The 12948-nt window shown below is 38.1% G+C and overlaps 1 protein-coding gene across 13 annotated transcripts in view; it reads left to right on the top strand.

Moving 5' to 3' along the window:
- The window catches only part of CBLB (Cbl proto-oncogene B), a 234226-nt gene that overhangs the window by 52069 nt on the left and 169209 nt on the right, over positions 1–12948 (top strand). Inside the window, exon 1 of one of the 13 annotated variants that reach the window (XM_089330700.1) lies at positions 407–428. The exons of the other annotated variants lie outside the window; for them this stretch is intronic. Within the exon in view, the coding sequence (XP_089186826.1) occupies positions 412–428 (17 nt within the window). The 5' untranslated portion in view covers positions 407–411. Of the gene's footprint in view, positions 1–406; positions 429–12948 lie in introns of those variants that run through there. 13 annotated transcript variants of the gene reach the window in all.

The raw sequence follows: 12948 nt of genomic DNA, 5'->3' as shown, positions 1-12948 counted from the left end.
TTCCATGGTAACAGCCTTCACAAATAATGTACCTTACAAGGTTACTAAGCATAAAACTGCACTGTAAAAACAACCAAAAAAAAAAAAAAAAGTCAGCAGCAACCTGCCCTTCTTACTGCCCCACGTGGATCCCTGAAGAGTGAGCAGGGCTAACACAGATCTGGTGGAGTTGACAAGCAGCTAGTCTGGAGATTCAGGGAATGCTGAGGTTGCCGGAGGAAAACTCCAGGAGGCTTTAATTGAGGATGTCTAATTAGCTGCCTTCGTCTCAGGAGGCCTGATGATGGGAATAAAACTTATGAAAAAGAAGTTTTGGAGCACCTGTGCCTTCATGAAGAAAAGTAGGCACGGTGATGGTATAGGGAAAATGTAAAGGAGCTTATTTGGAGTTTTGAAAAGAAGAGATGGAACATGGTGGAGAGACCCAGGTGAACTCCTTAGAATTAAACTAGGGCTAGACTTGGGGGTGGGGAAGGATTTGAGAGAAGAGAGTATTGGAGCAATCCTAGGAGAGGGAACTTGTGGGCACCCTTGCAGGATGCTTGGTATTCTAGGTAGAGGGTGCAGAGTTCAGGGGACTTTGACAAATTGAAGCATGGCAGAAGAGATCAGTTTTAATTTTAAAAAAGGGTTCTGTGGCCCAGACAGAAAAGCATCCTCTTTTTCAAAGGTCAAGATTGCTGAGGTGGGTGACTCAGTCCATGTTTGCCCTGTTTATGAAAGGGTGCAGGTGACTGAATCAGGGAAGGATTTGGAATAGATGGGTTGGTTAGGAAGTGGATTAAGCTAATCAAGCAAAGTGAAGTCTCTTGTGTGTTCTTCAAACCAGTTTCTTTGAACTCCAGATTTTCTTGTAATGTTGTCAAAATAGTCTGTGTGTCTGACAATGTCTTCACTGGACTGCCGTGGTCCTGAGTGGGAATGGATGTAATAAGAGAATGGATGAGTCCAGGTGATTCAGTCTGGCTGGAAGTTCTCCTTCAGAGGGAGGTGGTCTGCCAACCTGTCCCTAAATTACTTGTGTGGGTGGAAGGTTGCCAAGAGGAGCGGAGATGATCACAGGCCAGGGAGCCTTGTGTTTCAGGGCTGCCCTATTCTGTGTGGTTTTATCTGTCAGTGGCATTGAGTGTAGCCAGGAACAGCTGCTTGTGTGAAGTTCAAACTTGCCATCTATTTTTGGTGGAAGTTGGAGGAATGTCAGAGGCAATGTTTGAGTTTTAGGGCCTTTTGAAAAGGCTTAAGATAAAACTGTTTAGCCCTTCTGTCCCCTGTCATTTCACTTATCAAATTCAAGCACAGCCTTTTAATTTCAACACACTTAACTTCTGGGGATGAATAGGGCATTGAACGGATTCTATAAACAAGTACTTTTCTGAGCCATAAACAGGAACACAAGCTGCACAAAGATAGCATGTCAACAAGGCCAGGGGTGTGATGAGAGAGGCAAGGCTCGAGAGCTTTCTCTCTCCTTCAGTTTGGGGAAGCCACTATACCTTCTTTGATTAAAGGAGAGTGAAGTTATAAACAACAGAAAATGCTGATGTACCTGAAGGTCACCATTAAGTTCTATAGGCAGTAGTTCTAGATAGGATGTGAATACTAGTGTATGTTGCTGAAATGTTGTTTTTAAAGAAACCATGAGCTGGAAAAGAGAAACAAAATGTAAGAGATTGTTTGGATATGAAGAGTAAGCAGAGGAGCCTGAAAATTTTCACGAGAGGCATATTTTCCCATCCCTATCTGAAAAGGTCCTGACGTTATTCCCTTCCCTCTATTTTAGCTTCACTTTGTTTAGTTTGGCTCTGAGTGTGCCTGAACAGATAGTGACCTCCCAGCAAATGTAGCTGAGTAAGAACATTATTTTAATTCCCTTGCAAAGGGAGGAGGTCCAATCCACAATAGCCAAAATAGAGAATACCAGTTAGTGCCAGAATTGAGCAGCCTTGAAAGTTGGAGAATCTTTGCCTTTTAGAATTCTCCTCCCACAAATGGAACTTAAGCTCACAGAGGGGTGAGAGACTGACAGATCTGAGATCTGTTGAGATCTTTTATTCCCTTCACATTAAGCCAGTTTTTCTTGAGCAGTTTCCCTATGCCTCTTGGATTTAGAGATATTTAAACACATTGTTCCATTCAAACATGTGATTTGTTCTTAAACAGATTACATTCTGTCATTATTGAGTATACGTGTGCACATAGTATATATTTACATATAATTGTGGCTGCATAAAAGATAATTATATATAGAAATATAAAAATTATGCAGTAGTAAATGATAGAGAATTAAACAAATTATACATCTATACAATGAAACATTTCCATTTGGAAATATAATGATTCATATTTGCATGTATCAGTATGGACCAACCTTAAAGATATTAAGCAAAAAAGAAATAAAGTTACAGAAAAGTGTGTTTACTATGGTAGCATATAAGACACATGCATTCACATCTCTGTTTGTTTCAGTTTGTATCGTGAGAAATAGGAAGGGATGAAATAATGACCTTGCAAACAAAAAGCTCTGTTTTCTTCCTGTGAGCTACAAGGGAAGAATCAGCTGGTTAAAGATATGGAGAAATGCTGAAATGATAAAAATAATTAGTTAAGGAAGAGGAATCAATGAGCAAAAATCCTGTTTTTATTTTTCTATGCATTTCCATACCTAGGAACCTTGAGAAAGTCAGGGTCACAGGTTGGATATCAGTGCTTTCTTGTATCCTAAGGAGAACACAAGGTATATTTGTGGTATTATGCTTCTGAAATTTCCTGACCTTTGTAATGAGAGTTTTTAAATTTTTTTTCCTTTTTTTCCCAACTAGCTCTGAACAAAAAAAAAAGCTTTTTCCTTGGCAAGTAACATTTATATGAATCTGTACTTCTATTGTGAAATTTTAACATCCTAGTTGTAGACTGGTATGTGTATGGGATACTACCACTGTGGGTTAGATCATTTGATTTGGCCCTAGACTTTTAGGAAAGTGAATGTGTAAGCCTTTGACCACTTTGGTATTGAGAGACTTATAGCCCTTAAGCAGACATGTTACTATTTGAATCAGCAGGCATATATGGGAGTGGGTGTATGTGATATTTATGAAATAAGATCATAAAATTAAATTAGCTAGGTACCTGTGTTATTGTGTGTGTGTGTGTGTGTGTGTGTTTTAGATTTATTTATTTGAGAGGCAGAGAGAGGGAGAGATAGAGAGGTCTTTCGTCTTCTGGTTCACTCCCCAATGGCCGTAATGGCCAGAGATGGGCTGATCTGAAGCCAGAAGCCTGGAGCTTCTTCCAGGTTTTCCACATGGGTGCAGAGACCCACCATTAGTGGAGAGCTGGATCTGAAAAGGAGCAGCTGAGACATGAATCGGCGCCCCTATGGGATGCCGGCACTGTAGACAGAGGCTTAACCTACTACACCACAGTGCCAGCCCCTGTTTTGTGTTTGATGTAAGGAACAACACCGGTACCTGGGTGAGTTTTCTTTGTCCTATGAAATTAGGAAAATATCAGCTATGCATTATTAAACTTTTCATTTAGTATTGACATGAAAATCTTATCTATTGGAAGTAATGGTTTATAGTGGTATTTGTTAGCCATCACTTCATGTCCTGCCTCAAAGGATATCGGTAAAATTTTCCTTATACCAGATCGTATGAACCTCCGTGAGAAATGTCAAGTTTTAACTTTTTATGAAATTAAAATTCCACTTTCCTTAGTAAACAAGCTGGAACTGGAAGTAACAATGAAAGAATACAGCAATGTAGGACTTTTAAAGCCAAATGAGTATTCCGGACCTCAGTGTATTCATTTTCTTCTATTGGGGCAGATTCAAATTTTTCTGTATGTGCTTCATTGATTTTATTCTTTAAAATTCTTAAAAATCCCAAAGAATTTCTTGTGTACTCTTTGAGGTTTTATAGCTGTGTGTGTGTGTGTCTGTGTGTATGTGTTTGAAATTTGTATAACTTCATAACAGAAGGGAACTAAAACAAATGACCAGATATTCTCTTTCTAAGCTAGAAGAAGTTGGTTATTAACTTATTTTTTTGTTTTTAGTCACCATGATAGCAAAGAATGGAAGGAGGTGGTTTGGTAGAACTGATTGATTAGCACGAACTTCAATACTTTGGCTATTCTGTTGATTCATATACTACAGATATTTTCCCCTTGATTAAATGTTAGCACCCACTACCCTTCCTCTGCTTCTAATACTTTAAACTTTCTCTTAGATTCTTCCTTCTGAACCCAACCACACTTAAAATAATTGGGATTTCACCTATAACGTTTTCATTATAGGAATATATTTTTTACATGTAATAATAGTGAAATGGTGTACCAGTGTAATTTTGGAATTATTGATAATTCTGTGCATTGAATGAGTACAATAAAAGGGAAATGTAGGGGCCGGTGCTGTGGCTTTAGTGAGTAAAGCTGCTGCCTGCATTGCCGGCATCCCCTGTGGGTGCCAGTTCCAGTCCTGGCTGCTCCACTTCAGATCCAGTTCTCTGCTATGACCTGGGAAGGCAGTAGAAGATGACTCAAGCGCTTGGGCCCCTGTACCCATGTGGGAGACCTGGAAGAAGCTCCTGGCTTCTGACTTTGGATTAGCCCATCTTGGGCCATTGCGGCCATTTGGGGAGTGAACCAGTAGATATAAGACCTCTCTTCCTCTTTCTGTGCCTCTGCCTCTGCCTCTGTAACTCTGCCTTTCAAATAAATAGGTAAATATTTTTTTAAAGGGGAATGTAGTATCTATTTAACGAATTTTGCTGTACATAACTGAGTGCAAAGTTCTGCTAATATTACCTTTCTAGAAACTAGAGTAGACACTTTTCAGGATCAGGGGAATAAATGAACACAGAAGAAACAAACATCAAAAAACAGTATGATTACTTTTGACCAGAAGTTGTTTGTGTATATCCTACTTTCACCTCCTTGTATATTTAACTTTCAGATAAACCTCCTTCTCTAATTTTAGTGTTTATATTTACAGTTTTGTCTTCAACTCATTTTCAGAATGATCATGTTTAGTCCGTACATAAAACTTGACTTACTCAAGTTATATCTGACATTTTACCAAGTATGAAAGCACAAAAGAGTTATTGTATAACTACATGTACTACATTTCTCTTTTGCAGATTGACAAGTACAGTTGCAAAGTTAAGTAGAAACAAATTGATTTTATTGTAGATTTTTTTCATGGACATGGCCGTTTTCTCTGAGAATTTTTTGCAAGTTTACAGCACAGAGTTAATGACATAACCTTTCTGAATCTAAATCTCTAGACTTTAGTATTTCTGTATCTTATACTTTATAAAGTACTAAATATTTTTGAAGTGGTTAAAATAGTTGTATACTGCGTTTACATTTGTTTTAAGAAAACTAACTTTTACAATCATTTGTTTTTCTAAATATCTATAGGCTTTTCATATTTTCTGGTTTTGGTTGAAGAATTCCTGCAGTTTCTGTTGAACATAGAATGATCTAAACAACATTTTAGTTCTCTAAACATGTTATTTTATTACTAATTTATTAGTTTCCGTTCTTTGTTAGTAATTATTGTCAGAAGTTTCTTTAGAATACTTTTATTAAACCTGATGAAACTTGTATTTTTGAAAAAAATTATTATTATTGTGACATATTGAAAGGAATGAATGCAGATTTTTTTTAACTTTTATTTAATGAATATAAATTTCCAAAGTACAGCTTATGGATTACAATGGCTCCCCCCCCATAACTTCCCTCCCACCCACAACCCTCCCCTTTCCCACTCCCTCTCCCCTTCCATTCACATCAAGATTCATTTTCGATTCTCTTTATATACAGAAGATCAGTTTAGCATACATTAAGTAAAGATTTCAACAGTTTGCACCCGCATAGAAACACAAAGTGAAAAATACTGTTTGAGTACTAGTTATAGCTTTAAATCACAATGTACAGCACATTAAGGACAGAGATCCTACATGAGGAGTAAGTGCACAGTGACTCCTGTTGTTGACTTAACAAATTGACACTCTTGTTTATGGCATTAGTAATCACCCTAGGCTCTTGTCATGAGTTGCCAAGGCTATGAAAGCCTTTTGAGTTCACCGACTCTGAGCATATTTAGGCATGGTCATAGTATGAATGCTGATTTTTAAAAACTAGAGTCTTAAACAAAGATATTATAATTAAACCTTTTGGAAAACATTCTTTATTTTCACAAGTGCATTTTGTTCCAAGAAGCAGGTTTCAACATGATGATTTAAAATGACAAGTTATAGACATAAAATTTAATTAGGCACATTTTTGTTGTGACAGTGTACCTGGCTCTTTAATATGTATATAATACTTTAGACACCCATTGATTATTAAATACCAGCACTTTTTCTCACACCAACCTGAAGACTTGCAGTGTTCACTTTCCTGTCTGCTTTGATTGCCAAATCAGTGTTGCCCGTAACTCTTTGATTGGAATGACTTCTGTAGTTTTCTGTGTTGGGATTTCAGTGAGATGCAGTTCTCAGAAGGTGATCTAGAAAGGCTCCCTTTTGACCTCCTTGACCTTACTGTTCAGTCCAGGGCCTGGCCCCTGCTGTACCTCCCTGTGCTTCTCTGAAATACTGCTTTGCTTTTCAGAAATGTTGCCTGTCTTCCTTCCTTAAGATACTTCATCTGCATTCCTCTTGCTGTGTTGTCTTTCTCCAAAATGCTAGTCAGTATTCCTCAAGACTGTTTCTTCTGTTAGTGTTATCAGGCCTCACTCAGGTCATCCTTTTCTTCGTTTTTCCCTCTTCATTAAGTCCTGTGTTCTATTGAATCTCCCCTACCGATCCTTGTGGCCCGTGTGCTTGTAACTCAGTTAGTTCAGCCTTCCCTGGTGCATGGCAAGATTGCTGTGAATGTCTGGCTTTCCAGTACCTTGTTCCTTCATGTGCTAAGACGTCGTCTTTAACACTTTAATCTCCCTGTGAGCATTGGCCTTTGTTGCAAAGGATTAAATAACTTCTTTTAGTTTGGTTTACTTTACATATCTCATTTCATTTCTTACCACTCCAGACTTGTCTCTGTATCTTTTTCATTCCTTCATAATCCTAAAAACATCTCTTGCTAATGCTTTTCTCTATACCTTTGGTCACGATTTCCCTCTCACTCTTTGTAATTTGTTCATCCCAACTGCCTGGCTCCTATCCTAGCTCTTCCATAAGACTTCACCCATTGTGACTTTCTGCTTTCCTGAAAGCTTTGCTTCTTTCAGTTACTTATGAACAAGTGTGGTCCAAAAATAGTAAATGGAAAATTCCAGAAATAATTCATGTGTTTTAAATTGTGTGCCATTCTGAGTAGTGTTGTCAAATCTCCTGCCCTCCAGTATGTCCTACCTGGGCCTTGAATCATCCTTTTGTCCAGCGTGTGCACACTGTATTCTTACATGCCACGCACCCTTTAGTCACTTAGTAGCCGTATTGGCTATCAGATATACTGGCTTGTCCTGGTATTGTAGGGTTTGTATAGAAGTAACCCTTATTTTACTTAATTATGGCCCACAGTATAAAGAGTAGTGATGCTGGCATTTCAGATATGCCAAAGAGAAGCCACAGAGTGCTTCTTTTAAGTGAAGAAGTAAAAAGATTCAATCTAATAAGGAAAGAAGAAAATTGTATGCTAAGTTTGCTAAAATCTATAGTTAAAAAAATATATATGGGCTTTGGTACTGTCAGTGGTTTCAAGTGTCTGCTGGGGATCTTGGATCATATTGTTCAGGAATAAAGGGAATCACTTATACTTGAAATTGTGATAAGCTTATTATTGCAGTTGATGTGTAGATTCCTTTGATAGAGAACATACAGTTTATGGTGTCCTCTGCTTTGGTGCTCAGAAAACCTGATGGTTGATTGAGTAGATTAAGGAGGTGATACTTGAACCTTCAGATGGACTTTGCTTCTTAATAACATTTAGCTTCATATTAAGTGAATAGCCCTTGCCCAAGAACACATAGAATTCAGTTTATGTACAATTTACTCCTGTAGTTACTTTGAAAATACAGTTCTTTTTTTTCTCTTTTCTCAGTGTATGTTTTGGAGTGCTTCTGAATTTTTGAAAAATGTATTTCTGAAGCATAAGGAATAATGAGTTTGTGAAACTTCAATTGATAAATGTTACCTTAGGTATACCTTGTAGTATACATATAAAATAATGTAGTAAAATAAAACTTTTGAGAAAAGCATGGTTAAGTGCTAAATTTGAAGAGTGAGCAGTTGTTTACTTGTTTAGAAAAAAATAACTGACAGATTTGTTTTAAGTGACTTTTGGGCAGTCAACTTATTTTTTACATTAATATTTTTTACATTAATAAGGGCATTTTACTCATTCTTACTAATTTCATGACCTTGCAAATTAGAAAACTAGATGAAATTAGATGACACCATTCAATACTTATCTTTCACTGACACTGATAAGAGTAATTATTTGTATTCCATTGTAATATGGATTTTTTTTAAAGATTTATTTATTTATTTGAAAGTCAGTTACACAGAGAAAAGAGAGGCAGAGAGAGAGAAAGAGAGAGAAAGAGAGGTCTTCCATCCGATGGTTCACTCCCCAGATGGCCGCAACGGTTGGAGCTGTGCCGATCCGAAGCCAGGAGCCAGGAGCTTCTTCTGGGTCTCCCACTTGGGTGCAGGGACCCAAGGATTTGGGCCATCTTCTACTGCTTTCTCAGGCCATAGCAGAGAGCTGGATTGGAAGAGGAGCAGCCGTGACTCCAACCAGTGCTCATGTGGGATGCTGGCGCTTCAGGCCAGGGCGTTAACTTGCTGTGCCACAGCACCAGCCCCTTATCTCTCCTTTCACTACTGCACTGATTTTATCATTCATTCAGTAAAGATGTAGATCCTTGTAAAGCACTCTCCCTGTACTTAAAGCTCCATTTACTCTGAAGGAGTTTGCAAATTAGGGAAATAATGCAGGTATAGAAAAGATATTATAATTTTGCATTTAAGTATGCTGGTGCCTTCCTTCAGAGAAATACAAAGCCTAGTACTGGACAGAATAATATTTCTTGTGCCAGACTGGACTAATGACAGAATTTTATGGAGAGATAGCATTGGAGTCCATCTTCAGAAACAGAAGGATTATTGCTGGGTTGAGAATGGGAGATGGAGGGACTACACTGCAGAAGACATAGGAGCAGGAAATACAGGTTGTATGGTTGTGATGGTTGTGGTGTAAGCAGGGGTAGATGGTTTGGCTTTGAAGGTGTGGGATATCAGAATTCAGAAGTATCTGCATTTTAGACTATTGAGTTTCCTCATTCATTAGGGCATACGGAATCATTGAAGAATGTTAACATGGCCAGAGTTGTCTTTATAAACATTTGACACCTTTATTTAAATAATAGGATCTAATTGTAGCATCAAAGTCTGCTTTCTCTCATGACAAACTAAATCATATCTGTTACAGAGTTTAAGCATAGTTAAATATACCGTTTTCATACAATGTACAAAATGAAAGCGTGGTCACTTAGCCACAGTAATGCAGTTTGATTGATTTTGGTATGTGGACAAATGCTCATATCTAGGTTCTACTTTGTAATGTTTTATTTTCTATCATGATGTATTTTTCTTGTTATCTTCAATGTCCATACAAACATTAATTATATAAAAGCTTGGGTTGGGAAAATTTGATTTTGTCTTAAATCCTACTCAGAGTTGGGCCTCACTCCTTGATTTCTCAAATTCTAGGGCATAAGTGTTTGGACATAAAAGCAAGATCTTTCTTTTCATTTTCATTTGAGAGAACTGAAAAAAAAAATGAAAACTGTTAGATTGAACTATATTTGAATCCAAGCTACAGAGATAGTTTCAATACCATTTACTTTGTTTTCCTGTCTTAGGGTCTTTTTATTCAAGAGAGGGTTTTCAATGGCTTTGCAAGCATTGTATAAGACTGACACTGAGATGCTGCCATCAGTGAGAAGAAAATCAGATTTCTCAGAATTGGGGAAGACTAGGAAGTGGTCAATTTTCTAAGGGTAGTTGAGCAATATGCTATTTAGTGTTACTGTTACTGCACTTTTTTGGCATAGGCATACCAGTAGCCTTGGAACATTTGTTCCATATATACAACAGCTTACTTTTGCCTCTTGTACAAGTCTTTCTCCACAAATATATGTATATATATATATATGATAAATTATATATACATATGACATTATAAATGCAATATTGTTTCTGGCTCTTCGAGACATAACCTTAGAAATGCTGAAAGACTAATTTTGCTTTTATTTTTCCTGAGCTTTATTGAGATATAATTGACAGTTGAAAAACTAATCTGTTATTGTAATTTAAATTCAGTTTCATAGTCAAATGTTAATATTTAAAAGGAGGACAGAATAGGACTTGTTTCATAGTGTTACTCAAATGCCTCTGCATAGAAATGTTAGTAAAGTGAAGGAATTAAGGAGCACAGAATTTGAGCTTTAGAAACTTCAAATAATCAACAACTGTTGTCTATAAAATGAATTTTCTTTTATTCCCAAGGCTATAATTATAAATCTATAAAATATGTTCCTCCATGAAGCAAGCCAACAGAGATAAGCCCCATGATACCCACTTTGAAAGTTTTGTTTCTATCATTAATTTGATTTCCTCCGGTTTTATGTTTGCATTTGTTACTTAGAAATAGTGTGTTATTATAAAGTGAAATATTCTCTAAAGTTTTTCTTTTAATTATTTTATACCTATTTTTTCCTTCTGGGAAAGTGACCTGCTATTCTTTGCTTCTTGTCTTTGCTGAGTTAGCTGAATTTTACCCCTCTAAAAACATTGTTTAATGAGTTACCTTTAATTCTGGTTAAAGTACTGTTTCCGAATTAATATTTCTATATTCTTATTTTTAGCATTTAAAAATATACTTTACCATTCAATTCTGTGAAGAACTCTGGGATGTAAATGGGGTTGGTTATACATGAGAAAACAGACTGCCTGTCAAATGAACTAAAATATTACCAAGTTCAAATAAGAAGTTGGAATAAGGTTCTGACATTGAGATATTGATTGTATTTAAAACAAGAGCCAAGGAGAAAAATTAGCAAGTACCCTACATAAAATTTATATAGAAGTAGGGTGGATCAGCAGTGTGGCACAGCAGTTAAGCCTCTTCCTGCGATGCTGGCATTCCCAGATGAATGCCAGTTCTAGTCCCAGCTGTTCCACCTCCCAAGCAGCTCCTTCCTAATGCTCCTGGGAGTCAGTAGAAGATGGTGCAAGTACTTGGGTTCCTGCCACCCACATGGGGAGACCTGGAGAAGCTCCAGGCTCCTCTTTTCAGCCTGGCCCTTCCCTGGCAGGTATAGCCATTTGAGGAATGAACCAAGTGGATGGATGACCTCTCTCTCTCTCTCTCTCTCTCTCTCTCTCTCTCAAATTCAGTCACTTTGCTTTTCAAGTAAATAAAATCTTAAAGAAAAGAAAAATTATGTAGAAGTTGGAAAAAAAATAAGCATCTCACATCATTGATAGTTCCCATGTCTTAGACATAACCTATGAGGTCCTCCTGAGTGTGACTGTTTATACCTCTCTACCCATTTGACACTAGGTTTCCTTTGTTTCTTTGCCTAGTGGAGTATATGCTGATGCCTTTTCCCAGCCCCTGGTAATTGCCCTGTGCTCTTTTAAAGCAGAGGTTTTCCCATACTCATTTCTGCGTGGAGCTGTTATTTCTTCTTCCCAGTATCAGTAACTCCTGTATGTTCTTTGGATTTCGTTTCTTCGGGAAAACCATTCCAGATTTCCGTGGGTCAGACTGCTTTGAATAGTTCTTGGAAGCATTGCCCTACTTTTGTTTGTAGGGCAGCTTGAATCCTGCCTTTCTCCTACTGACCTGGAGATCCTGTGAGGACTCTGATGCTTATAGGTGTAGGTATGTTTATATTTGCTGTTGTGCCTGCCAGTGACCACCACAGCCATTGAGATAAAATATTCACTCAGTATTTGTAGGATGAGTAGGTAAGTTTAAGAAACTATCTGTGCTTGAAATTTGCAGCTGTGTTTGAACATTTCAAACCAGCCAGTCATGCGTGTCATTTCTATGTTATTTGGCCTCTGTTACTCTTATGTGACTAGCAGCAAAAAAGATGCAGGTATTACTGATAAGCTTAACTCATTATATGATAAGTTGAAACAACAAGTAGATTTAAGAAAGGGAGTTGAAGAAAGGGTTGGAGACAACCAGCTATTTAAAAAAAAAAAAAAGGTGATTTTTTTTTTTTTATTTGACAGATAGAGTTAGACAGTGAGAGAGAGAGAGAGACAGAGAGAAAAGTCTTCCTTCTGTTGGTTCACTCCCCAAATGGCTGCTACTGCCAGAGCTATGTGGATCTGAAGCCAGGAGCCAGGTGCTTCCTCCTGGTTTTCCATGCAGGTACAGGGGCCCAAGCACTTGGGCCATCCTCCACTGCCTTCCTGGGCCACAGCAGAAAGCTAGACTGAAAGAGGAGCAACCAGGACTAGAACCCAGCACCCACATGGGATGCTGGGGCCGCAGGCGGAGGATTAACCAAGTGAGCCACAGCGCTGGCCCCAGAAAAAGGTGATTTTTTAAAAAAGATTTATTTATTTATTTGAGAAGTGCAGTCACAGACAGAGAGAGGGAGAAACAAAAAGAAAGGTCTTCCATCCGCTGGTTACTCCCCAGATGGCTGCAGAGGCTGGAGCTGGGACAGACTGAAGATAGGAGTCAGGAGCTTCTTCTGGGTCTCCCAGGCTGGTGCAGTGGCCCAAGCACTTGAGCCATCTTTCACTGCCTTCCCAGGCCATAGCAGAGAGCTGGACTGGAAGAGGAGCAGCTGGGACTTTAACAGGTGTCCATGTGGGATGCTGGCACCGCAGTGGAGGCTTAACCTACTACACAATAGCACTGGCCTTGGAAGTGATTTTTATTGGGCTAGATAATTAGCTGAATGGAAAG

Source organism: Oryctolagus cuniculus, chromosome 4 (genome assembly GCF_051225735.1).
Source record: "Oryctolagus cuniculus isolate XC-2025 breed Fujian yellow rabbit chromosome 4, ASM5122573v1, whole genome shotgun sequence".
NCBI lineage: Eukaryota > Metazoa > Chordata > Mammalia > Lagomorpha > Leporidae > Oryctolagus > Oryctolagus cuniculus.
This window is presented reverse-complemented; position numbering and strand designations above follow the sequence as displayed.